This window comes from Cottoperca gobio, chromosome 9 (genome assembly GCF_900634415.1).
Source record: "Cottoperca gobio chromosome 9, fCotGob3.1, whole genome shotgun sequence".
In the NCBI taxonomy this organism is placed as follows: domain Eukaryota; kingdom Metazoa; phylum Chordata; class Actinopteri; order Perciformes; family Bovichtidae; genus Cottoperca; species Cottoperca gobio.
This window is the reverse complement of record NC_041363.1, coordinates 18484234-18512232: the sequence shown is the minus strand read 5'-3', so window position 1 is coordinate 18512232 and position 27999 is coordinate 18484234. Positions and strand designations below refer to the sequence as shown.

The window sequence follows — 27999 nt, the reverse complement described above, 5'->3', positions numbered from 1 at the left end:
GAAGTTGCTTCAATGGCGATAACGACTTGAGTGTAGTTTCGATTTTTTAAAATAGTTATCTCTGATGTATAGCTTGATAAAAGATAAAAGGCCTTTGCAGGAAATGACGTGTTTCTGTTGAGGTGACGAACTTCGGACGGCGTGTCTGAGATACAGCCAAATCCTAATGTATTGAAAATGTCTGTAGTTGAGAATTTGAGAAAGTTAATCAACGAGCGACTAAATGCTGCTGTGGAGGACATTGTAGGAGTTTGTGAGCAGACTATAGTTGCGTACGAGGAGAAGATCGTCCATCAACGCAGACTGCTGGATATCATCTTGAAGCCTGAGATAAAGCTACACAGGATAGGTATGTTAACTTACTCTACCTCTTGTTACGTCTAAAAAGTAAAAAGACGTCAGTTTAGAGTCGGACATGTGGCAGATAAAACATGCCTCCCGCCTTCAGCAGCGGTTACCGGTTCGTACTGTTGTTCTTATACCAAATACAATATTATTGAGTGTTTTCTTTTCACCTGCAAGCTGCCAGTTATTTTTTTATTTGAAGTAATGCTTTATAAAGCCGTTTAAAATGTTGCTCAGTTAACCTCCCTGCCTGGAGAGAGATGGAGTCCCAATTCTTAGAGCTACCTAGTCTTAAGAAACTTACAAAAAAACCACTAACCCTGTTACTAGGAACATGATTAGAGTCTGGCATGAAGTGAGGAAGTACTTGGGCGAGCCCCTTTCTCTCACGTGTTAGTCCAATTTGGGGAAATGATGACTTCACTCCAGGCAGAGCTGATAGTGGGTTTAAGGTTTGGTCAGATAAGGGTGTACAGGATCTATATAGGCTCAATGATGATAAACTAATGTTGTTTGAGGAACTTGCAAGTCAACACAACATTCCACAGAAACATTTTACATTTTTTTACAAATTAGAAGCTTTATTGGAGCAAACCAAAAACAATTATTATTTATACCTCCATACTCTCCATTAGAGAAAATAATATTAATTAAAGGACTGTAGGGGGAAAAACTTAATTTCTGCACTTTAATCTTGCTTATATCTGCGTCCCCTGAGTCCTCCGAAGCGAAACTTAAAAATTGGAGGGAGGATTTGCAAGAAGACTTTCAATTGATGAGTGGGAAGGTGCCTGCAAGAAAGCGCAATCACAAACAGCGAATACCCGTCTTAAGCTCTTACAATATAACTGGCTAATGCGTACATATATTACTCCAGAAAAGCTAAACAAATTTAATGGTAATATCCCAGACTTATGTTTTAAATGTGGACAATCCAAGGGAACGTTCTTCCATTGTGTTTGGGAGTGTACCAAGATAAAAACGTTTTGGGAGGAGGTTAAATGTATGATAGAAGAGATTGTATCATTGCAGTTAAGCATGGAGCCCAGGCTTTTTTTGTTAGGGTGTTACCCAAAAGAACACAACATAAGGAAGAAAGAACAAATCTTTTTAAATCTCTGTCTGCTACAGGCAAAACGCATGATAGCACTTTCATGGAAACATGTAAACAGTCCAAGTATTGGTAAATGGCTAAAATAATTGTCTGCATGTGTCTCATTAAAGAAAATAACAACTACATGTGTTTAAATTGTGCTATTAAAGGTAAAGTAGCCAATTTAAGAACATGGTGTTGTGACTTTGGCAATTTTAAACCTGACTTAGGCCGGATTACTTCTGGAGAAAGTGACATAGGCAAAACAGTGCTCGCCTTTTATTCCCACTACTGTGACAGACCATGTGGAAGGGTCCGCCTACAAACAGTTTAAAATGCTAGCGAAGCACACAGAGACCGTGGATGGCCCTTTAATTCAACAAAGCAAACTCAAAAGTTACAACTTAAATCACTCTTAGCTAAATCAAACAAAGGGCAGGTAAGTCAAACACTGAGGAGGTTTGTGCCTCTCTTCACTTCTCCCTCCAGCTCTTCTTTGCTGGGTTTTTAAATTGTAACTAACCTATTTCCATTTAAAACTATTTCTCCCTTTCATTCTCAGTCATCTTGATTGATGCCCAATTATGTTTCAAATTGTGGAAGAACTGCTGACACTGGACGGGCATGACATGTTTCATGGACTGAAGGTCCTGGGACTTCCTCTCCTTGATTGGCAGAGCGTGTGGAAACATTCTGATCCATGCCAGCAGCTTATTTGGCACCTGTAACCTCTGTGGCCGTGCAATCCCACGCAGAGTTCGCCGAGAAGGATACCTTGTAATGGACGTCACCGTCACTGCTAAACTGAAGAGCCTGCAAATGATGTACAGTCGGATCTCCAGCTTTTTTTGCCTGCTCTGATGCTCAAGAAGTAAGAGCACTTCAGGAATTCCTCATGCTTGACCACCTTCACGTGTGATGGTCTGATTCTTGCAGTCTGGAGTATGACCATGTAGTCTCTCGGGGTGATGATATCCATTATCATTGTTGCATTCAATGGTACTATGCATGATGTCACCCTCAATGTGTGTGTGACCTGCAACAAGGTACTTCTGTATATAAGTACCCCATATTTCCTGGCAAGCTCAGAAAATGCACGTGCCACATTTGCATTGCAGTTCTGATAACCGCAACTATCGCTGCACACTATCTCCTTGATTTCTGGATGGGTTTTGATCACACCTTCAAAATGGCGATATTGAATACGATACTGTTCGCAGAATCCTTGTTGCGGGATTTCTCTTGCCTCGCTTCATCTTTCTGGATCACATGTGCATCATGAGCTTGGATTGACTTCTCTTTATATTCTACTTTTGATTTGTTGAGTTGACCACAGTCTAGACCTACTGTCACTTCTATACTGTCACAGTAGTTAATACTGAGTCATATGTCATTCATCAAGAGTTATTTTATATTTCTTAATAAAGCTACACAGGGGAGAAAACAATCTTTAATGTTCCTTGTTTTGTCCCCCCAGAGTTTCCACAGCAATATGTCTGTAAGGAGGAGGAGAAGGAAGTTCTTATTGACCAGCAGGAGGAGCTCTGCAACAGTCAAGAGGGAGAGCAGCTTATACTGAACCAGGATAGTGCAGTAGAGGATGATCCCCTTGACAGAATCCGTATTGTATGGATGAGATCAGAATCTGAAGCAAAGAGTGACCATCAGCTCCTTTCTGACAGCTCCCATGTAGCAGATAGACCAGAGCCAAAGAAGAAACGTCCTGCAGAGAACACATCAATTACAAATATTGAGCTAAAACCAAAACACTGTGGGAACACATCATCAACGACAAGTTCTGAGCATAAACCAAAGAAGAGTCCAATGAACACAACATTGACCATAAGCACTGAGACAAAACCAAAGAAGAAAAATAAGGATGGAGATGCAAGATCAGCTACAATTATTAAGCCAAAACCAAACAATAAATGTAACAATGGCCATGCCACTTCAACTACAAATCATGCAAAAGAAACGCAAGAGAAACGTCACCATGAGAACATAACATCAGCTGATACTACTGAGCCAAATCCAAAAAACAAACCTTACAAGTGCAATGACTGCGGTAAACCCTTTTCTTACTTGAAAAACTTGAAAGTTCACATGAGAAGTCACACAGGTAAAATGCCTTTTAAATGCAGCCACTGCGGAAGGAAGTTCATCCAGAAGTCTACCTTAAAGCGACACACGAGAACTCACACAGGTGAGAAGCCGTTCGTTTGCAACACCTGTGGAAAGAATTTCAACTGCGAGGCTAATACGAAGAAGCACATAAGGATTCACACAGGTGAGAAACCTTACACCTGCAGCGACTGTGGGAAGGAGTTTTCAGATTCCTCGTCGTTGAAAAATCACCTTCGAGTGCATACAGGGGAGAAGCCCTTTAAATGCCCTCAATGTAGGAAAAAATTCACACTCAAAGTACACTTTGCCACATGCACTTTGACAAAGCACATTAGAACCCACACAGGTGAAAAACCTTATAAGTGCGACACATGTGGAAACTGTTTTTCTCAAAATACTGACTTGAAAACACACATTAGGATCCGTACAGGCGAAAGACCATACCAATGCACCGTCTGTGAAGAAAGGTTCATAAACAGCTCAAAACGGAAAAGTCACATGAGTGTTCATACAGATGTCTCACCCAGCAGCAGTTCTTACAAGATGTAATTGTACTTGACACACAAAAAGTAATCTATCTACTAAACTAGGTTTTTTTTGTTTTTTTTGGAAAAGTTTTCCCTTCATGGCCTTGTTCTAAATATAATCACAATTCACTTTGGCCTTAGAAATAGTCTTCAAGGTTTTTGCCTTGGCTGGCTGTTTGACTCCTTGCACTCACTTAATGATACAGGCCCCTGAACCACATATCTGATGGAGACAAGCAACGACTGGGAAGTGATGAAATCACTACCTTTGTGGAAATGGATATACAAATCTGTTGTTGGACCCAGATCAGCTGCTGCTTGGGTATAACTGGATTTAAAACCCTCTATGATCAACAGGTTACAACAAATGCCTCAGTTGCTGTTACCAAAAAACCCACTCATGGTCCCATTCTGCCATCATGTGTTCATTTATATACTTGCACCATTTCATTTTAATATTTTTGAGTCGTGTGTTGGTGGTTGTTTGTTAATGTGCACACAGGATGTCAATTTTTGCTTGTGATGCCGCTGCCATCTACCCCTGTGCAGCATTTGCATTGGTATCTTTTGAGAATGTATTTCTTGTAGTGGCTGAACTTTTGTTGTTTGTTTGGCATTTGTATTAAAATGTTCTAATATGGCTGATGTATTTGTCTCTACCTGACTTAAATGGTGATGTGTGTCTCTAATCTTTCATGTAAAACATTTTAAATGTGCTGCCCATCTGTTGTTACAGAGAAACCTTTTGCAGCAATAAATCAAATATAACCTAATTCTACTAATATAGGAATTATTAGTCAATAATTATTCAAATAATAGTAACTCTGTGAACAATGTTGTTGATTACCAAAGGTCAAACTTCACTGTTATTTGTTGTAGTTAGGTTAAGACTGGTAACAGGGTAGGCATTAAAGCTGAGATCCAGACACAAAGTGTGCCTTGTAGTTCAAACTTACACGTGAGTGAGTGGGCTCATTAATACTACTTAACCAAATATGGTATGTTTTCATTGCATTCACCGTTTCCTTTGCACAGACGCTTATCTATCTCTTCATCTTTTCTTCTCTTCTCCGTTATATATACACACACTCACATGCTCACTCTTTGCAAAATATTATTTTAGTTCAGAGCTCGCTGTCAGATATGATAACGAAGAGTATGTATATAGTTGTAGTTTCGCGGGGTATACAAAGTGATAAAAAACGATAATAGATTAATAAAATGGAAGAAAATTGCAGAAGCGCTGTGTCTTGTCTGTCTTTCAGACCACCCACCTACGTCTTTGCACTGTATATTTATCGGTCTGTGTTGCAGTGGGTAAACAGTGGGTCGTGGTTCCAAAGCTGCTGTGGCTCCAGTGTCACTTTGGACCATTAGCAGCTCACAGGTTGGTTCATAAATCATCTAGATTGTGTTTGCACAGCTGGTTGCAACCCTCCACTCTTCTAACCCCAACCTCTGCCACTGTATCAGTTTCAAACAGGCCAATATTTGTAATCATCTTGGATGATATGTGTTACTTTGTTTCAGTATGTGATTGTGGGGGGGGGGGGGGGGGGAACTGAATCAGTCCCGAACTACAGTACATTGAAAAACAAAAACAATCCCTCTATGCTGTTTAACTAGACACCTATTTATCGACCAGAGAAAACCTCCACCCAGGACACAACAGGCCTATCTATGTATGATAGGCCTATCTTGTCTCAGCCACCCATACACTTTATGTTCTTGTCTTGATGATTTTAGGTTTTATTGTTTTTGTACCCTGAACAAGAAATTACAAAACAAACCAACTCCGTGTTCACACATGACAAACTCGGTTCACTGCAGCATAGATCCAACGCACCCTTTCACCTTTGCATGGCCGAGCCATATGAGCTCCAGACGCCCTGCTAGCATCGCGGTCCTGCTGCAAGCTACATTGCATGTTTGTAAACTTTGTTAGCATTTCATTAGCAGCCTAAACTGTCAACTGATTGATCCTCTTGAACGATTTGTGGAGAAATAACGTATTTGCACCATGTGGTTTCCCGCTCGGTTGTAGCTATCTTGTCAGCCGCACGGGTGCACTTGAAACCGAAACACCTGCTTGGACCTCACTCTTCCCTTCCTGATGAAATGCGAAAGATCGGCTGATTTACTTCAAGGTAAGACTTTGCTGATTGTGAGTCCATGTCTTGGCCCTGCTCACTTTGTGTGGCCTTTCTGTAAGCTATGAGGCTGCTGACGCTGATGACTGTTAGCTGCTCTGTGCAGATTTGATTGTTTTCAATGTCTTGGTGTGTGCTGCATTTTCACTGGCAGTGTATTTATTTATGCTGAATTCATTTCTTGTAGCTTGTTTTTAATTTATGCTATTGATTTACATAGTGGTGAGTAGGTCAGACTTTGAATAGGATGAGTTGTTTACACAATAGATGGATGTTTGAGATTGGTTTTGTGGTATGTATCCTCCCATGTAGTTTTTGGGGGGTTACTCACCGTCTCAACGCAAACCTGGGTCTCTAGAGTCTTTTGGGTCTCTAATTTTGGTTCTATCAAAGTAATTATGATCATTTGTTTTGCACACAATCCATACACATTTCCCTGTAATATTGACTTCAAAGGAAACGGCGTTTATTATACCCTGGATGTGTAGACACACATATATTCAGCTTTAATATTTCACTTCAAAACAGTTGGTTTATGTGTCAGCATCTAAATATGCTGATCTTCTGCTCTATGGTTTATACACCGTTACATTCAGCCACATCTCCATATTCATGTAATGATGGTCATCTGCTGCTAACCATGCTATAATAATTCAAATGAGAGGACATTGCCTGCTACATGTCATGATTTCATGTGTTTAAATGTGCATTTATAATGTGTTGTTGCATATAAGACATATATTTTCCTGCTGCTGTGAATTCATCTTAAATGTAACAGTGTTTTGTTTTGTTTTGCTTTGCTTTGCTGCTGCTACAGCTGCTCCGATAGCTTTGCATCAGCATGTGTTTACAGTCTCTGTGTCTTAGTTTTCTTTGGGGAGAGATTATTATCTTTTATTATCTGATGTGCTGAGCTAGATGTTTGCTTGTGGGGAGTGATTATGTCAGAGCCTATAAAGAAATAACATATCTGCACAAATTCTGTGGTAACATACAAAATACTAAACTATAACATAGAGAAAGTATCTGTGATGTAACCCTTCTCTTTCTGAAGTCATATTTTCAGATAAGAAGTGGCAAGAGCAGCTGACAGTGACAGTTATTTTGCACTAAGTTATTTTGCAACATCTAGCTGTCATTAGTGGTTTTGCATCAATGTGTTTGGTCCATGGTGGTAGTGTCTATCACATTATTTGCATATTACATTGGATGCTGGTGTTGTTTTCACTTTGTGAACAAGGCCTGCACAAGCACTATCACGACTCCACTATTGCCGTATGCAATCTGCCAAAGCATCAGCTACGCTATATTTGCATGCAATATTGCATCAACAATCACTAATGACTGCAGTTTCAGTTTTATAACTGTTGCTGCACCAATCATTCATCAGGGCTGCCAGCTCATCGGGGCTGAAAAAGGTGCCAAAGATGCTTTAATCAAAGTAATTAAACCCTGAGATGGAAACAAAAGTAGGAACCTCAACTCAGAGTTGCCAAATATTATCTGTTTAAGGCTTATCTGCTTCATTAATGTTCTGTCTGTTCAGGGCAATGCAATGCTTGAAAGCTGTAAACGTTTTACAGTGAATACATAATTGCATAAACAATCTAACCAGTTGAAGTCTGGAAGTCCCTAATGAAAAGGATTCCAGTAATGGCTGATATGAAAGGCTGAGATTAAAATCCCCCGCAGCAGGCTGACTATTTCAAGCCTAAAAGGAAGCAGTTTAGACCGATGGTCATAATCTTTTTGTAGTGAAGAGGAAATTCTTCTGTTTAGTCAGCTCTCAGTGGCGTAATCTGTAACCTAGATGTGTTTGAAACAAAAAACTCAAACTTTAAAACTTTACAAATCCAAAATATTAAAATATGAGCGAAAAACTGGGATTGCTCATAAATGTTTGTGAAGTGAATCATCAAGAAGTCTGTGGATTCCTGGATTAGACCCCAAATACTCAGGAATCATCACAGGTCAGAAAACCTGCCGCCTTGGTCTCATTATCTCTCCATCTTCTTCCCCATTAAGCTCAGCAGGTTGGAGTGGCCTGTCACTGTCTAAATCTTCTGGCTGACATTTTACTTTTCAGCAAATCATTTACTAGTTAACACTGTGGAAATTGGATCAAACAGAGCGGCCAGGACGCGAAGCCGAGTTGCCGGCAGAACTCACTCCCACCTAACACACACACACAGACACAGACACAGACACAGACACACACACACACACACACTGCAGAGTTTAAGTTTCATAAAATGGGAATTTCCCCCTCTACATCATACTTTCCAACGAACTTAGTGGGTCAAAAATGGACACATAAAAAGATAAAAAGGATTCTGTATATTTAACCAAATTACATAAAAGCTTAAATGGATTTGTGATAAAACCCCAAGCTCAAAAACCATGTCTGCGGAATCCATCATGGTTTTCACAAGCTTTCCCTGGCGATTAGCATTGGCTGGAGCGTTGGCGTGCACTGCATATCAAATCCATATTCATTCTGGCCAGACACGCTTGTGTGATCGCAGAAAGTGTCTCAGTTGCTAACCCCATGATTTATAAATGCTTATCTCACCTCATCAAAGGCCTGGGAAAAGGGAACAAATTAACAGAAAGGTATTTAGCTTTTCTAAGAGACCTTATTTTGAAAGCGGCAGCATTCATAAAGCCACAGTGCATAATTATGTTTTTATAGCTGTACAAACCACACCACCTTGTAATTTCATGGTTACAAACGTAGCAATTTTAAAGACCCTGGTTTTGCTTTGGGTTTGTTTGTTTGTGTTTTTGTGTAAGAAGTTATGCATGTTTTTAAAAACTGAGCTCTAATTTTCACAGGATGTGGGATTTACATTTACATTTGGGTCCAAAAAGCGCATGAATCTGGAGTGACAGGTGTCGATGGATGTTGGTTTGATGACTCATAAGCCTGAAACTCTTGATCACACACGGATGGCTGTATGATATTCTGAACTAGCATTGTGTTTAGTTAGCAAAAGGTTTCACTCTAACACGCACCCCACATCCAAGTCCTATTGTTTTAGGGAGAACATTTCCTCTACCTTATCTTGAATCACAGGTTACATTTCAACCACAATATAATGGCTCTTCATGCTCTGACAGGTCTGCTGTGGCTGAATGGTTGTGTATTTTTCATCATTTCTATTTAGTTGAATACATATGCTGTGCAATCTAAGTTAAACTGTTCTGTCATAAAATATATCTTTTACAAAACACATTTTTTTTCAGTTTTTTGGTGACATGTTTATTGGACTGTTCAATAACGAGGTCGTAGTTTAAGGTGTCGTACTGTCCTTCTCATTTACATGCATGACGGTAGCAGAATATTAGCAATCCCTCTCAATATGATGCAGCCCAGTACAACTCCACCACTAACTATGCCCTAAAGAAGGGGTGGGGAACCTTTATCCTATCAAGGGCCATTTTTTTTGTTTTACAACACCCTTCGAGGGCCGTACTAATTATTGAACTCATAAGCTCTGCAAATTGTTTTTAAGATGCAGCCCATTTCACTTTTCTTTTATGCTGTGCAAAAAAGCAACTTATTTATCCATGTATCTTTCTGTTTTATCAGAAATCAACAATCCTTTATCAGTCCCACAACGGGGACATTTATCTTGTCACAGCAAAAGAACATAAAGTAAAAAGGCAGTAAACAATAATTAAATAGAATAAAAAATAATGTAAGTACCAAGTGGTTGATAATAACATCGCATCGCAATAACAGCGCGTCTGCACAAACTAAACTGGCACTGGCCTTTTACTTCCTCAAAGAAATAATCGTTCGTCCATTTCTCCTGGAAAGTGCGACATTCCGCGTCCAGCTTTCTCTGTTTTACACTCGCCACGCTGCGTTCATGGAAGTTTTTTGACATGACGTGACCGCGTGATGACACGTTCCGCTCGTGTTGTGTTCAAGGACCCTGACCGTGTCCAGGAAAAACAGTCAGTGGCTCGTTTAAAATATTGGCGTCTAGTTCTTTTTGCTAGTGGATTATTTTTTTGTGCGTTTTACAAATTACCTCAAGAGCCGGATCAAATGGTCTCGCGGGCCGTATACGGTCCAGAGGCCGGAGGTTCCCCACCCTTGCTCTAAAGGCTAAAACGAAATGAAATGAACCCCACTATGACTGTATCAAAAAATCATTGTAGGCATCATAAACATAGACTTTATGGCAGAACAGTTTGGATTTCATTACACCGTTGTACCTAATCAAGTGGACACAGTGTGTACTTTCCTTTTTATATATCTGGTACTATTAGGTCACAATTTCATTTGGTAAAAAATGATATATCTGGTTATTTGATCTATCAATATTTTCTCAATTGATATTATGTAAAATTGCATACACCATATATACACGTTAGAAGATTTTATCGAAGTCATTTTCTATCAACTGACTAATCAATTAATCGACTAATCATTGCAGCCTTACAATTATATAAACCACAGGAAACTAATCCAATCCTCACATTTGATAAGCTCGGTTTTTGTTGACAAAACATTTGATTTAATTGAGAAAATAATACACAGATTGATCAATAATGAAAATAATCATTAGTTGCAGCCCGAATATAATTACTTGATGATTGTGTATATGTCTGTAGTCCATCAACAGGTGCAGGTACATTTCTCAAACATTTTTGAATTGTGAAGGACAAACAACGTGGGCTCCCACCATCTATCCTGTTACACTCAATTTCTGCTCCTTTCTTTCCTGTATTTCTTACCTTACATATGAGAATCTGTGTGACATTCTTAGCAGTCCACTTTTTAAATATCAAAAGCCCTTTCTATCGATGGTATTCTGCATTTAGTTAGTGCGGTTATATGGATGTAATCTTCTGTAAATTCAGTCTATTTCTCGGTCTAGTTCACAGACATCCAGTGCTTTTACGCTTTAAACTTTCAACTGATGCTGTTATCTTGTTCTCCTGTTAGGCTGTTATGATCAGCACAACAACAGGACAAGCTTTTGTTCAGACTTTCCAAAATGTAAGGCCAAACAATTCAAAGGAAAAGCAATAATTCTCTTACAATATTGCCATGACGTCAGAATGATAGTTTAAGGACTTTGAGAGGGGAGCTTTACGGAAACCTTTGAGTGAAAAGCAGAGAGGGGATCTGATTGTTTCAAGGTAACATGAGGTAATAGTTGAAAAGATGACTTATAAGGAAGGAAGCGAATGCTCTTCTGATCACAGTAGGACAGTTATTCCACCGTCAACGAGCCAAGGAGAAGCATTAGAGTAGTGTAATAGTGGCATTACCTCATTGGGCTAAGACTCCGCCGGTTCCCTTTTCACCATTGGAGACAAATGCTCTAGTTTAAACCTGGCAGCCTGAGCTCTAGCATAAATAATGGCCTTTAAGTGCAGCTCAGTCATTGTAACAACAAAGACTGAACTCTGTTTTTATTTCTTTACATAAATAATGGTGGAAAAGGTCTTAACCTGGGTAGGCAGTGTAGCTGCAGGGAGGAGAGGAAAAGGGAGGAAGCATTAAACAGCCAGCTGTAAAGTACACAACTGTATGTGCTATTTGACATTTGAATATGTTTAATCTGTGGGTGTGTGTTACAGCAACAGATTGTGTTTTGCCGTTATAAGAAATATTTGTGGTCGACAGAAACTTTTGATGATCGATGAATCGGTGTGTGTGTGTGTGTGTGTGTGTGTGTGTGTGTGCGGGTGCGATTGACATCAGTGGCATTCATTCTGAAATGTTAGTTTTTAAAGGACCTACCAGTGTGTTTGCATGTTGTAATCCATTTGGCTACAAATGATGTATATTGTAGATGGTCATTAGTCATTTTCCAAAGCCTACTAGTGTTTTAGAGTTTTAAATGTCTTTTTTCTTTGTTCCAGAAATTACTTATTTCTTTCATGCCCTTTACAATATCAAAAACAACCTATTTGGGTGTCGCAATGATAAGTTGGTTAACTGAAGAAGTTACCTTACCTACAATATTTTTGACATTTAATTAATTAAACAATTGATAAATGAATCTAGAAAAAAGTTCAGTAATAATACATTTTTTTAGTTGCAGCCCTACACAGTTTGTAATGAGTACACGTCCATGGCCAGCAGGGGGCGCCAGTTCACTGGTTGAACGTGCTGTGACTGCCTCACCCTGAATCTAAATCTCACGTTTCCCTCACCTGATGAAAGGTGGTCATAGCACACGTTTGTGTAAAGGATCAGGATTTTAAATTCGGACACAAATTAAATTCAGAGTTTAAATGCAAACCTGCATTTGGAAAAATAATGAAAGAGAGCAAATTATTGTTGTTTTGCAGATATCAAACAAAGCTTGTATGCATTGTTTTAATGATTGTATAATGCATACAATTTAAATGTACATTTGAGTTAAAAAGATAGTATTTTTGTTTTGTTGTGAGTCTGTATTAGTTGCCTGGCTGGGCTGTCACCAGTAGATAGTGTTAAAGCAGCTGTGGGAAAGTAGAGGAGAGCTGGAGAGGTCGTAAATCTTCCTCAGCTCACAATAGTGTTGTCTCTCTGACCAAGTGACACGACTTCAAAGAGAACCCCTGTCTTCAAATGAACTTGTTGCCTTTACTGATACAGGTTTAGCTTGGCCAGCTGGTGTGTGTGTGTGTGTGTGTGTGTGTGTGTGTGTGTGTGTGTGTGTGTGTGTGTGTGTGTGTGTGTGTGTGTGTGTGTGTGTGTGTGTGTGTGTGTGTGTGTGTGTGTGTGTGTGTGTGTGTGTGTGTGTGTGTGTGTGTCGAGATTGACATCAGTGGCCACCAACCAGGAGCAATGACACCTTTTTGTGTGTGTCATTCATTCTGAAATGTTAGTTTTTAAAGGACCTACCAGTTATTATGTATATTGTAGATGGTCATTAGTCATTTTCCAAAGCCTACTAGTGTTCAAGAAATTACTTATTTCTTTCATGCCCTTTACAATATCAAAATCAACCTATTTGGGTGTCGCAATGATAAGTTGGTTAATTGATTAGTCGATGCGGCACAGTAAACTTATCGACATTTCTTTTGATTATCAGTCATTTTTAAAGCAAAATTGATAAAAACCAAACATTTACTGCTTGAATCTTACAGTTCTCAGACACAAAACAAGTTTAGAATATCATAACGCATATAAAATGTGGGATTAGGAGCACATTGTTGAACCATTTTGACGCCAAGTGAGGCACACCCATTGGAAAAACACAAACTAATATCTAAGAAAGCCTGCAGCATGAGGTCTGACATCTCATGAAAGACTCTGATTGACCTCTGAAAGAAAAAGCTTTAGTTGTAAAACATACAGGAGTTTGGTCTAATTTGAGAATCAGAGCTGAATCTTTCTGTAAAGAAATGTCTTTCAACAGACAAGAGAGTATGTGGGAGAAAATTATACTTCTCAAAAGATTATGGGAAAAAAGTCAAATGGATCCCTTTGGCTTTAAATACTGACACAGGAATTTTGAAAATTTTCAAAATACACGATTGTGCAATTACAAGACAGAAAGCCCAGACACCCTAGTGACCTCAGATTCAAATGAATAAAAGCATGTTGTATTTGCATTTGTTAATGTTTCTCTAAAGTCGACACAGAGTCTGAGTTTCACTTGTTGTGAAAGCAGTCCAGGCTGATTATGAGTTGGGGCCTGCAGGGTGTTTTAGCATTCCAGTAACGGCAACGTCCTTCTAATATCTTTCTGGTATTACTTTGCTCTAACTTTGATCTCTCAACTTTTTCATCGGTCTTTTACCCACTCACTCTCGTCTCACCCCGCTCTTCCCTTTTCTTTCCTCCTTCCCTCCTTTCTCCCTCTCTCTCTTCCCATCTCTCGTGCTGCTTGTCTTTCTGTGTCAGAGACTAAGCAAACAGAGTCGTGTGTGAGTGGCCTCATAACTCCACGTTCCTGAGAGACTGGGAGCTCTCAGACGAGCGCAGCTGTGTCTTCATTTGTCGGCCATGTTCGGCATTCTCCAGATATCTCCAGGAGGCTCCTTGGCTTTTTCTGTGTTCTGGTTTGACCTTGTGCCCTGTGAAAGGCAGTGTGGAAGGCAAGCGAAGTGGGACACAGTTTCAGCTATAGTTATGAGGTGGAGAGACATGTGAGACAGATGACTCAAGAAAGAGTTTGGTAAATAATGGCTCAATTCCAATCTGGCCCCTACACCCTCTCCCTACACACTTCCATTCCATTTGCATGTTTAAGTATTAAGTGCCGTTCCAAACCAAATAGTGGGGAGTGGAGGTGGATTATAAAACCCTCCAAAGTGAGTCTGCATCGATCCTGACTTAACCAGCTGCCCTTACTGACCACGTGCAACACTGTTTGTGTCCGTCATGTAACACGCTGTGTAGAAATAGTTCCGTGCAAACATTTAATAGTAAACTGCGCAAACTAAGATAGACATTTATTATTGTCATACAGAACAGAAATACAGGATTACAACTTTATATTGTATTTTAGTTCTATTAAATGGTAGACTGTTTTGTATATTTACAGGGACTGACTTCCCAAGAAGAGGTTTACAAAGTGGCAGAAATGCCACTAAAGAATTTGGAGTTTTATTGTTATTTTATTACTTTTCTTCCAAGAGATGCTGATGCGTAACTATGGTTACAAAATTAAAAACAGTTTGTGTTTTGGCCAGAGTAAGTGGAAGTTCGTCCCGAAGCTTGCCGCTTTATTTACTACACCTTAAGACCTAGCGTCTTTGAGTACCTTTTAAAAGCGCTCTATAAATAAAATGTATTATTATTATTATTATTATTATTATTATTATTATTATTATTATTATTATTATTATTATTATTATTATTATTAAAGAAGGGAGCCTCATTCAGCTGTGAGTGTGACTACAAACGGTGTTGGAGGGTGTAGTGGCCAGGTTGGTATTGAGATATTGAGATATTTAATTTAATACCACAGCAGACGAAGAAAACCATCAAATCTTAATTTTTCAGAAGATGAAATATGTAACGTTTTGGCAATTTTGCTTGTAAATTACAAACGAATGATGAAAATGATTGCTAAATAATGTTTTACATTATTTGACCAACCATTTCAGCTCTAAAACTGACTAAATTATTGCTCATATTTATGACTTGTGTTCTACTGACTAATTAATTAATTAATTAATTAATAAATTAATTAATCTAGCAGTCGTTTCAGATCTAATTGAATTATCGTCCCACTCGAGATATGAGGTTGCAGCCCAAACGGCATGAAAGCAAGTGAGAGAGAGAAGATACAAAGGCTGAGTGGTGGCAACAGTTGGGAGCTCACAAAAAAGGAAAAAGAAAGAGGAGGATAGGGCAGAGAGCAAATGGTGTGTGTGGGTGTGAAAAAGAGTGTGTGAAGAGATGGGAGTGAAGAAGAATGAGAGAGAAAGTGAGCAGACCTGTCCAGGCCAGTCTCATGGATAACACAGATATCAGCGGGAGGCCAGCATATTTTTCCTTCAGCTTGGCCAAAGGAAGGTTGCACTCCCCCTTCTCTTACTCCCTCCCCCTCCCTCCCTTCTCCCCCCCTACTTGCAGTACCCTTGACCCCTCTACTCCTCCACCTTGCAGGCGTGAATCATCAGACACACACACATCTCTATCTACACTCCTCACTCCTCTCTCCTCCATTCTTTCTCTGTCTTCTTTTACTTTATTGCAGCCTCTCTCTCTCCCTCTCCCTCTCCCTCTCTCTCTCTCCCTCTCTATCACCCTGCTGTTTCTTGCTGCATCTGGCGAATATGAGCTGTGGAAAGACAACAGAAAAGTAATTGTGTGTGTGTGTGGGGGCGGCGGCTGTACCCATCTGCATGTGTGCACAGATGACAAAGGAAACTGCATCTTCGTTAACTAAATCCCATCTGAAAGTATTTTCATATTCTATACCGACACCCACAAAACCACTGACACTTGAGTCGCTAAGCTGTCCAACAAGGACTGCTGGAATGTGTCAATATGCGCCGATATATCATAATATTACGAAGATACACTGCATTTTTTAAAGCTGGCAAACAAGCCTGGTGGCTTGCGAGTCACTTCTGTAACATTGTGATCACAGATTTAATCCCCTAAACAGCAAGTGTATCCATCTGTCTTGACAACCACTGAACAGAGTCATACAGGAATATTAGTGTACTGGTTGATTTGCCAGGTGGCTGTAAAAACTTCTATATCGGAGCCCTCACAGCTCAAAGTGGTTTATCAGCAGTTGCATGGATGGCTTGGATGTTTTGTTACTCGGGTTTATCAGTGGATCTAGGGATGGGTTCCAATATCTGATGGTGATGTTTTGGTCCCCCATCTTTTCTCCCAGTTATTTTTAATATTGACATGCATTTTCGTGAAACCTTGAGTACCATCATACCCACATGATTCTTTATTTTTTCAAATCAACCTTCCGTGTGCTGCTAATGAATGGTGGGTTTGTGGTTCAGACCAGGCAGATGCCAAGTTCTGGGTGTGCGGGGCCTGCCAGTGACCATCGGTTTCACAGTTAAGCTGCGCTGGGAGCAATATGACAACCTGATGGGCTAATTCGCTAACAAGTAACATCTGTCAAGCTAAAACATCGTCTGAAGTGTAAACAGATGAAGGTTGTATTTCTTTTGGAGGCTGGTTGGTGGTTTGTACTTTCAGCACACCTACAAAACAGCACAAGCCACCGACCACATCTCCTCCATCCCTGGCCTCACTTTGCTTGAGGTTTCCCCTTGAAGTACCTTTGCTAGCACCTTGCAAGCCGCAAAACACTAACTGACTTGGGGAAGTGACAAATTGAGGGGTTTTGGCAGTCTGCTGGTGGTGAAACATGCTTGTTTACATGGGAGGATCCCACAGAACCACAGACATGTCTTCGACAGCCAATAAGAGAGGAGGAAAGGAGGGCATGAAGGAAGAGCTGCAGGGAGCATGACATGGGGAGAAAGCACAAGGAGAGGGGGGAAGTTGCAACGGACAGTATTTCTGCCAACATATTAATGCACAGGTCAAACCGAGAAGCACACACTTACATGTGCACATGCACTTTCAGACAATATACAGTGTTTAGCAACTCATAAATTGTAGACAAGACATTTATTCTAACTCTCATTTTTAGCCACGCCTTGTGTTTAGTGCTAGTTAGCATACTAAGTGAAGAGTATGAGCATGGTAAACATTATAGCTGCTAAACCGCAGCATGGTATATAACATTGTTATTGTAAGCACGGCTGTTGACTCGTAGTCTTGTTTATTTGGTTGATTGATTAAATTCATGTTGAATGCTGTTGGTACCAATAATATGCCACATTTAAAAAGTTAACTGTTCCTCTTCCTTTAGAGTTGAACTTTTTATGGTTTTTACACCAGACCTCTTAAAACCAATAAATTACTGACGACCATTGTCTTCAGTCATTCTGCCTGTGGAGCGGGGCTCAGATTTCCTGGCCAAGACAGAACTTTAAGACGCTCTGACAGAAACGTCTGAGAGAGTAGAAACCCTATCCTGCACATGTCATTGTAATTCAGGAATATTATATGATTTAGAGGGTGGAGAGCACAGGGCTATGGAAACACAGAACTCAGTGGCAGGGCACACAAAGGACGTCTGTTCTTTCACAATGGAAACCTTGTTGGCATTTTCTTAGTGCCCTGGAGAAAACTAAAGAATACACAACAGTTTGCTGTCCCAGTCTCTAATGTGATTGTATCTCTGACAGGCAACCCTTCCCAAATGGAAATACGGTGTATTTAAATTCATCTGAGACAAATCTCAGCTTGATGCGTTATTGAATTTATTCGGTCAACAACTCTGTATTGTGAAATTGAGGGGTAGAATCCACAGAAATCACCACAAGTGTTGACTAAAGCTGGAGTGCAGCTATAAAATACAAGTTGAGTGGTTGCAGCTCAAATCTGTTTATGTCACATCACAATGTGATTTTTAGATAGCCACTGTTCTCTCTCCACTTCCCCATCCCTCTTCTTTTAGTTACAGAATTATTTTTGCCCTACAGTAAAGTGTTCAGGTCAGCAAGAAGGATAATAAACCTTTTGTATTTCCTAAAATTTAATACATCCAAGTTAAGGAGCTACACTGTTCATTTATACCCGTGTAATAAAATGTGGACCTTTTTTTAGATTAAAAACAGAGCTAATGGGAGAGTGAATATTGGACTACATTTGCCAAGTTCAATATATAGTGTTTTTATATTGTGCTTCCAATGTATGCACTTTTTGTGTTTGATGCTATTCAGATTTTGATTTTTCTATCCTCACATGTCCAGGTTCTGTTGTCTTTTTAAAAAGATATTTGTAAAGATGTTCATGTGTTGTTTATGACAGAATCAAATCAGGTGACTAGGAACACAACGTCAACTTTATTGGGTGATAACGTGTCAATGTCAAAACAATTTCCTCACGCAACTCGAAAAATCTATTCAGCACTTTCCCTCGACTCAGCCATCGCACCGCCATGTTCAGAATGTATCTCCTCAGGAAAAGACTTACATTGACTCTTATAAAGTTTCCTGTCTGTGTTACGGTGCTTATTACATGTTCCATCTCCAGAGCTTTACAACACAGCACTTCCTGGTGTATGATGCGGTGATACACCGTCAGCTCACCTGCACAGTTCTCTCGCTGCATCTTCTCCCGCATCCTGCACTAATCCGCTCTTTTCATCACATCGCAAGCTGTCGTCAGTCCCATCAGTTTGTCCCGGGGCAGTTTCATTTCATTCACACATTTAGATACTTCCTCAAATATGTATTTTCCTGCGGTTGTGCCATGCATTGATTTAATTACCAAAACCGACGGGCCAGTTATTATTAGAAAAATTATATTTTCTTCCGGGCCGGATATAATTGTGGCCTTGAGTTTGACACCCGTGCAGTAAACACAGAAACGTGCACATAAATTAGATAAATAACATAAACGTTTAGTTTATTTAATAAAAGAGCATCTGTTGAATGTGAAAAGTGAGTTGTGAATATTAAATAAATGTTATTAAATATATGGCTCTCAAGGAAATACATTAAAAGATATTTGGCTTTTATGGCTCTCCCAGCCAAAAAGGTTCCCGAGCCCTGAGCTAAGAGAACATGCACAAATGAACCACCAGAATTATGGGTTTCTATATTAAATTAGCTATAATAGGTAAAGTGAGAGTGAATGCTGTGGATTATTGTGTTTGAAAGTTGTAGTGATTCCCTGTTACGGTTGCAGTCTGCAGTAGTAAACATTCACTACTCCACATTATTCCCTCTGCCAGAGGCAAGCGAAGAGTTTCATTTGAGCAAAGCTCCATAGGAAATGAATTAGATGAGATGGAACATGTAGAAAAGATGCATATGACATTCTCCAGGCTTATTTTCTGAGGATCAGATCTGTTCCAGGAAATTATACTGAGTCCTCTGCTTCGTCGTCTCATTTATCATCTTTTTAACAGAACAAAATAATACAAGAGTAACACTTTAACACTTTAAACAGCTGGACAAGCCTAACTTGAGTTAGTGAGGGCAACAAGTTCATTTGAAGACAGGGGCTCTCTTTGAAGAAGCAAACAACAAGTGACTGAGGAGGATTTATGACTTCTGCCGCTCACCTTTGCTTCCCCGCAGCTGCCTTTACACACTCTGCTGGTGACACCCCAGCAGGAATGCCAGGAAGAGCTGCAACACATAAACCTAGCATTTAGCATCTTTGGAAGTTCTAGTAGATAACTTCAAGGCATCTAAGAAGTGTGAAGTAACATGGAGGGCCATGCTGTGCCATGTTTTCACATGCAGTTTTTCTTCAGAGCTGCTTTATTATTATTAAATAATTTTCATATTATACAACATATGGTGACATAACAGTTCTTTCTTCTTCTTGTATTGACTCTTGTTTCCCCTTTAGTGTTTTATCTACGGCACCCACCTTGCTACCTGAACTAAATGTGTTTGATATTTTCATTGTATCTTTTGGGACCTATTGATTGTAAGTTTATGCAAGACTGCTTTTGAATTATACTTGTATATCTATTCATATTCATGTTTTTATTTTCCTTTGTAACAAGGATATCTTGACATGCGATGGATAATTAGTCGTTATTCGTATCAAGGATGTACCATTATGTCTATGTTCCCAATATTAGACTTGAATCCTAGTTTATAACACTTTAAATTTACACTGATAAATGTTAAATACAATACTTTTGTAATGTAGTGCAACTTATCAATACAATAGTCATTTTCCTTACAATTGTCTTGTGTGGTTATTTCAAATATCTCTCTTTTGTTTGCTCTCCTATGACAAAACGGACCAAAAAGATGCATGCATACAAACATGGCACATTTTTCTCACCTCAAAACAATCGTGTTTCTTTTCTTAATTGCTGATTTACTGGGAGGGAACAGGCCTTCATTCAAAGGACTGGCCAGGGTTTAATCAATTTGCTGCCATCTTGATTAGCCAACGATCCACCAATCTGCCTGGCAATCAGCAGCAATTAGCCTGGCCTGGAATAAAATCTCCTCCTCAACCTCCAATGTGCATTTTGTCTAACTTATCAGTCTGGTGGTGCACAAATGGCAGGGGCTTGTTCAAGTTCCTGCGATTACCTTTGGCGTCATCTGAGCCGCTATCTCCTTTTCTGTGTAGGGAGGCCAAAAATGTGCAGGCATTGAACGGAGACTAATGGGCCAAATCGCGAAAGGTCCAGATGGCTGTGGAAGAAATTGGTCTAAGCTGACAGTTTATCCAGGCATCCGCCAATTACAACCTCCTACTGAAATAAAAAGCAACATTTGGATAGTTCATTTAGATCTTAACAATAGAGAGGAAATGTCAAAACACATTCCCACACACAAAAGGAACCATATGGCAGCCATCTTACCTTGGTCTTGTTCAAAACCTGCCATTTAGAGTCTATGAGAAAAGTAGCATCTGCAGTACTTTAAAATATATTTCCACATTAAGTTTTTACTGTAATTGTTACAATCCGCTATGTGTAGTCATACACCAGATATAAAGCCAAGAATATTCTAGGGCCTCACCAAATGCATTTTTTATTTTTTTACATTCAAAGCTTCTTTTGAGGTTTTTAAATGAAGCTTCGAATCACTAACCCTAAAACATTTTTTTGTTATTGTAGCTATATGAATGTAGTTAATGGTTCTGTATGTAGATTGCTGCTAGAGAAGCTGGGCAGCATTTGAATGCTGATTTAGAAATTGAATGTCAACAGTATAAATGAAGCTTTGAACTGTTCAGTACAGCCCTAAAATGTTCACTAATGGTTTAACTGGACAAATCTTGGGCATTGTAAAATGTTATAGAGTGCATTTGAAAACTGTAAATAAGCTGTTTTTTATTTGTCAACCTTCACTATGAGAAATAATACCTTACTTACTTCTGCCTGAGGCCAAAGCAGCATCTAAACAACATGAGGGGCTGCATTGGTGGGAGCATGTTGCTTTAGGTACTGGTGAGACATGAAATACAGGAAGTCCAGTTTGAGTAATAGATCCAGACGTTTCAAGGCTTATCACTGCAGCCTGGTTTATAATACTGTCAGCAAAAATTGTACAACTATTACGGCAACATTAATTTGACCCTGTGTTGCAATGAACACCAGGTAAACAATATCAATTCCAAATGTTCTAGCAGGAATGTAGCCGTGTATATATTTGATAGGCTGACCGAGTGCGTTGCTGGATGTTGTCGCAATGCATTGTGGGAAAAGTTATTTGACTTTTCTTTGCCAGACAATCCTGCTTTTTCCCTCCCAGAGCCCTCTGTGTTGGGACTGCTGCTCTGTGCTCTTATTTAAAAGTTTGAGGGGGCTGCATTTTTGCTAATAACTGGCTCATCACACTCTTAGTCCTTTCTGTATGAAGCACTTTCTCATCGTCTTTTATGACTTTCGTCTGAGTCATCAGGTTTCCACCCACCATTAAAATATATGCAGGTCAGTAGAATTAATGACCCTGAATTGCCCTGAATGTTTGTGTGCATTTTACCTTTGCAATCTGTGTTCCCATGACGTATGCATATTGCATGCCGGGACAGGCCTTTGTGGATAAATTTGGGGTGCCCCCCTTGAAGTTGATGATTCAAACTGTAAAATGGCCACTTGTTGCTAAGGCTACGAGGTTTTGCTAAAATATAACATTTAAAACCTGACCACAGTTGGATGTACTTTAAGCAACTTAAAGAAAACCTGCCAGTTTTACCATAAGCGCACTATATCTTAGATTTAATGTGTTTTCCCTACTTTAGCTTCCAGGCAGCCAATAGTTTCAGTTCATGTTGGCACAGAATCAAAATCTACTTGCAGAGACATGAAACTTGCTTGAGATGCTTAAAACATCACAGTGGACGCCATGTATTCTTTTAATGTAATCAGAGTTGTTGCTTGAATCCGCCAGAAGAGACTGTTCCTGGTGAACTCGAGTGCTTTTGAGAATGTTGTGAAAAGGAAAGTATTGAACTTGTGTAAAATCCTACAGCTTGGGTTAGAAAAACTCCACACCGGTTTGGTGTGGTTGGACTAAAGCTTTTTATTCCTCTAACCCTTTTATGGGGGAAAAAAAATTAACATGTTGTTGACTTCAACATTAATATATCCTCTTACAGTACTTCAGATTGGTGACTTCAGATACATATATATAGGCTACAAAATAATGTGGTTGAAGGCCTTAGTGCTCCAAAACATAAAGCTCGGCAGAAAGCTTTCATATCCCTCATTAGTTTGGTCAACTGGCAAGTGATAAAAGTGTGTTGGATTCATAGAAAACAAAACAAATAGAGCGAATGAACAACAGATGGTTTGGTGTATAATGCAGAATCAATTCCCAAACATCTGCTGCAAATAAGCCAGGCATGGAGAGAAATAATAATTTTGTGTGAAAGTCATAGACGTGACTTGATCAAAGTTTTGCTTTTCGTCAGAAACATAATGATACAATAATGAATTCATAGTATTCTCAAAAAGGACGTACGAACCCAATAATAATGAAGGAATGTCATATTATCAACACATACTGTAAAGAAAGAAGTTGTTGTATGTGTCCACAGAAATGTCTTATTTAATGCACAAACATGTGTTGCATGTTTACAAATACCGCACAACTTTCATGCACAAATAATTGCTGTGATAAATAGTCCCTGCAGATATGGCACATGTGCACTCACAATTCGAGTCGAGAACATTTTGGAATAATATTCTGGGATATAATATGCAAGGTGGGACTTGCTAGAAGTTTTCAGTTCCAACTATAAAGCCGTATGAGTCACCGTTACATCAATTGCGCCTTTTTGCAGATCAGTGGAAAACAAAACCCATGTTGTGAGCCAAACAAATGTAAGTATCTTAAGTGATGAAATTCATGGACTATTTGATTCCAACTACATGCTGATCCATAGCAAAAAAGCGATTTTCATGGTTGAACAAAACAACCTCGTTAGATAATCCCTGCAAGGTGATCCCTCTATCTGCACTGTGAGCTCTTCAAATCCTGGTAAACGGGATCCAGAGCGAGATGAGCCCAAAGATAGAACGACAGATTTATTGCACCCCAGATGTGCCTGATTTACGACCATTGTTTAATCTCCAGATTCCAACCACATGAAGGTCTTATATTTGGAGACTTAATTTATAGAGCTCAGAGAATGCAGGCTTAATGTTTTCCCTCGCTGAAGAAGATGAGCCAGCACTGTGACTCTGGTAGATAAACAGATGCTTGGATTAACATTGATCTTATAAACAGATGTGCAGAAGGGTTATCTCTTAAACAGGCTACGTTAGTTTCAGTGAAAAAGAGAAACATTGGATCTAAACTACACTGAATCCAATATTAAAACTGTTTTTAGTGATTCATTATTGAGTTTTAAGGTCTAAATATAGCTACAGTGCAATGTATAACAATAGACTCAGTCACTTCATTTTAAAAAGTCGGCTTTTTGCTCAAAGTCTTCACTTGATTCAGTTTATTTTGAGAAGAAGTTTAGGAGTTCAAGGAAAGCCCACTCCAAAGCTTGAGTTTAGAGTTGGTAGGAGGCAGGACTGTCACACACGTAATTATACATCATATTACTGTACGTCTCCCATTTTGTTATTCCCACCCCATGGCGTCATTGGCAAGTTCTCATGACCAGATCGGCTGAGCCGAGAGCCCCGGGCGTCTGGTTTTTCCCAGCGAGCTGGGGTTCCTCTGTTGTGGTGGGAGGGTCGACAGACGCGACACGGGCAAATGTTGCTGTTTAATTCCATTCTGTCATGTGTGTGAATCTGATTACAGGTCGCTAAGTCAATATTTAGCTTCTGCGGACGACATCATCGTCGGCCAGTTTATTTTTTCTGGGCCCCGCCACATCTGCTGCCAATGTCATGTGCGGTAGCCAACGTGTGCCTCTACTAGGAAGGAAAGCAAACAATGAGTCTGCAGTCTTGGTCGAGTGAGTCAGGCAAAAGAGTGGTGAGCAAGAAACCATGATTTGCAGCTAGAAGTCAGACTGGTTCGTGGACAGTGGTGCTTGGAGCGGTTTGAGGGATTCCTTAATGGATCTGATGAGGTCAGGGAAGTTCATGGTAAAACACTAATTTCTCACATCAGCCTCGTTCATATTTGAAAGAAAAACAAACCGCAAGTAGCTAAAAGCAAAAACATGCTTACAAAGATTTGAAGGTATGTCATGTTCAAGTTATAAAAAATCCTGTTCAGTTGTTTGCAAGAGTAGAAAACATCTCATCAGTATGTTTTGCTTTTAGCTTCTTCATACAGTATAGACTTTGTAGAAACTGCAGGGATAATAATTGCATTTCATGCATTTTTTCGTTTGATTCCCCTTGTCTGAGAAGCTTGCATGGGGGCTGCCACTTTATTGCGAGCCAAGAGGAACACTAGGTCGAGGCTTCTTTTCATCTTGCCCTCCGGCAAGACGGATTTGATATTTTATTAAAATAGAGAGCAGTATATTTCTTCCAGTCATGTCTTCATTACCCGAGGTTATTCCAGTGAGGCAGACCACACACAGTCACTAGATCTGAAACACCTCTTCTGCTTGTTTGCCTCACCTACTATTTGAATTTGAGGGTTCACAGAATTGTAGAGTTTCTGTGCCAAAGATGTGCAAGTCAGGACTTTATTAGACTTGGAATTGTTTCTATGCTGGCTGTTATTTAAACTGAGTTGGCAATTGCATAGTATGTCTGGACTTGCTTTTTGTTATTTACAACTATTTCAACTATATTCTGCATTTGCATTTATTGTAAATGTAAATCATTTAGTTGGTTTTACAGCTAAATTGTGAGTTTCACTACTTGTTTAAGACATTAGGACAAAATGTCTCTGCACGGCCTTGGAGTCCTGCCATGTGTAAGGGGCCTATACTGCTTTTTAGGTAAATGACATACATACATTATACATACTGTGCAAAAAAAGAACAACTACCCCCAACTGCCAGCACCTCTCCACCCTTTAAAATTCACTTTCGTCTGCAAAACATCTGGAATTCATTGAGAGGAGGAGGTTTGGGGGGAAATGAACTCCGACAAGAGTCTGTAGAGTTTAAAGATTTGGGTACAGCCCCCTGCTTTAGGTTCCCTTCAGATGGTTAAGATAGGCCTGCAGACAAAAACCTACTGGTTTGTCTCGCACAGACTTTTACCTGTTCCACCCTGAACACAGAATAACACTTTGTTGTAATAACAGTGGAACCAATTGTAGAATAACAATACTTTTATAGCATTACAAAATCTACAGCATGCAGTAACTATGGACATCTGGACAGATCCCTTCTTTTTATTCTGTTAAAACAATAAAAGCGACGTCTACTCCGTAATTTCTTTGATTTGTCGCACATATAAAATCCTCTCATTGCATGACCCCATAGAAAGGGGTTTTGTTTCGGTAACTCATGACTTTACAACTGTTTTTCCATTTGATATAATTGTAAACCTTAAAGAGACCTGTTGCATTTTCCTTTATAAAGAGTGAGTCATCATGTTAGTCAGTGACCAAAAACAAAAGGCTGGAAAGCTGGTTTGCATCCTTGCAAATGTTGATGTGTCATTTTTGAGTTTGAGAAATGCAGAGCAAACTTGGTGTAACATCTTTATGTTGTTCAAAAGACAAAAGCAATCTATAAAACTGATGTTAAAGCATAGAAAAACACCAGAAAATGGCAAAGAAATATGATAATATATGTTAAAGCAGCTAACACATTCGTGTGTTCATAATCATTTCAAGTAATTTCTCAACTATTTTTGTGTCTGGCTCCGCAGTGCAATCTTTTTTACTACCACTTTAACACCTCAATAGCGCCATACTTTATAACCTTTACTTTGCTACCTTTTTAATAGACCGTTGGGCATTAATGAGATACTATCGAAATGTAACATCACTCTACTGTGCTTGATAAACTACCACTATGCAAAAAAAGTCAAAAGTCAAGACTCAGAAGAGGAACTCCTGCCTCCATTACGAGCAGTTTGTATTGTCACTTCTTCTGTTTCCACAAAGAGCTCTTTTAATGGTGTTCAAATGAAACACTTGGTTGTGTGGGATATGAGTGACCGTACATATGTTTCACTAGCAGCACATGCTCATTAGTTTTTCCTAAGAAATGTGCCAGCTGCCAAAGCTGCAAAATGATGTTGTGAATCAGGTTTTTCCTACAAGTGAACGGCCGATTTTCCTATCATACCTGTAGTGTCCTGCATCATAGTAAATATCACCTTTCTTCATGGCTGGTCTATTATTTCTCGTCCTTGTGTTTCACTGCTTAAATATGAGAAAATCATGAGCCTAGAAATCCTTGTGAAAAGAAATAATTATGTAGCAGTGCCCGAAGAAAAACATTTCACAGTAAAACATTGGTAGAGGCTGCATGTCGGCCTCTTTATGAACAGAAATACATCTGTTTTTTGTTGGTCTGAGGCATTAATTGCATCCCTCTGGAATTGTCTACACAGTGTGCTGGTGTAATTGATAGTAAGACAACACTTTGCACACAATACCCACATTTTCTTTTATGTTTTCTCTGTCATATTCTTCTTGAAGGTTTATGTTGCACTTGAACAACTTGAGACTGGCTATTAGTGCACTACTGTGTGTGTGTATGTGAGATAGTATATGTAACTTTAGCTGAGAAAGCTAATGGTTTGTTGAGGCCACATGTTGACAATGTCACATAGATTTGTTTAATTTCCCAACATTATCATGGCTCATTTGCTTTTAAACTATAACTGATTTTAAGGCCACTTGGGAGCAGCGGAAACGAGCTGCGATCACATTATTGACATTATTGTCAAGTTGATGTGGTTAACTTGTTAGTGAACAGCCTATTTGCACACAAGACACATAAGCATTCATTTGGAGTCCTGTTTGTGTCCAGCTGAGGGATGTAAGTCCAATATTGACTCTTTAGCTCTGTTTTTGGTCCCTTTAGTCTCTTTAGTTTCTAAAATATCCTTTATGTCAACCAGCTAGTCCCTGACTTTGCCAGGTAGTGTACAGTAGGTTGATCGGAGCTTTTTCCCCGAGAACAGCTGCCTGCTACGGTGAGAGCTTAGAGAGTAAACCAAAACGGTAATGTTGTGGGTCAGAAAACGAACATAATGAGCTAAAAGATGCTAAAGAAATAACTTTTGTAGAGTTGCAGAGTCGGGCTACATTTATCTGTGGGTTCGTCACTACAAGCTTCCACATACAATAAGTCATGGGACCCGTTGTTAATATAAACATATTGATCATAGCGGCTTTAAATATATCATCATTCTGTGACTTGACAGAG

General features: G+C 39.4%; 1 protein-coding gene and 1 long non-coding RNA gene across 3 annotated transcripts in view; both read left to right on the top strand.

Annotated features, from left to right (window-relative positions):
• The first annotated feature begins 4 nt into the window (after positions 1-4).
• LOC115014153 (zinc finger protein 227-like) lies at positions 5-4730 on the top strand. The gene is made up of 2 exons (XM_029440834.1): positions 5-349; positions 2916-4730. The coding sequence occupies exons 1-2, from the start codon at positions 178-180 to the stop codon at positions 4109-4111; spliced, it is 1368 nt and encodes a 455-aa protein (XP_029296694.1). The 5' UTR covers positions 5-177; the 3' UTR covers positions 4112-4730.
• A 659-nt stretch (positions 4731-5389) lies between these two features.
• Positions 5390-27999, top strand: part of LOC115014162 (uncharacterized) — a 35076-nt gene continuing 12466 nt past the window's right edge. Inside the window, exons 1-2 of one of the 2 annotated variants that reach the window (XR_003832868.1) lie at positions 5390-5476; positions 6134-6236. This is a non-coding gene — a long non-coding RNA (uncharacterized LOC115014162). Of the gene's footprint in view, positions 5477-5753; positions 6017-6133; positions 6237-27999 lie in introns of those variants that run through there. The other variant, XR_003832867.1, reaches the window with a different exon arrangement.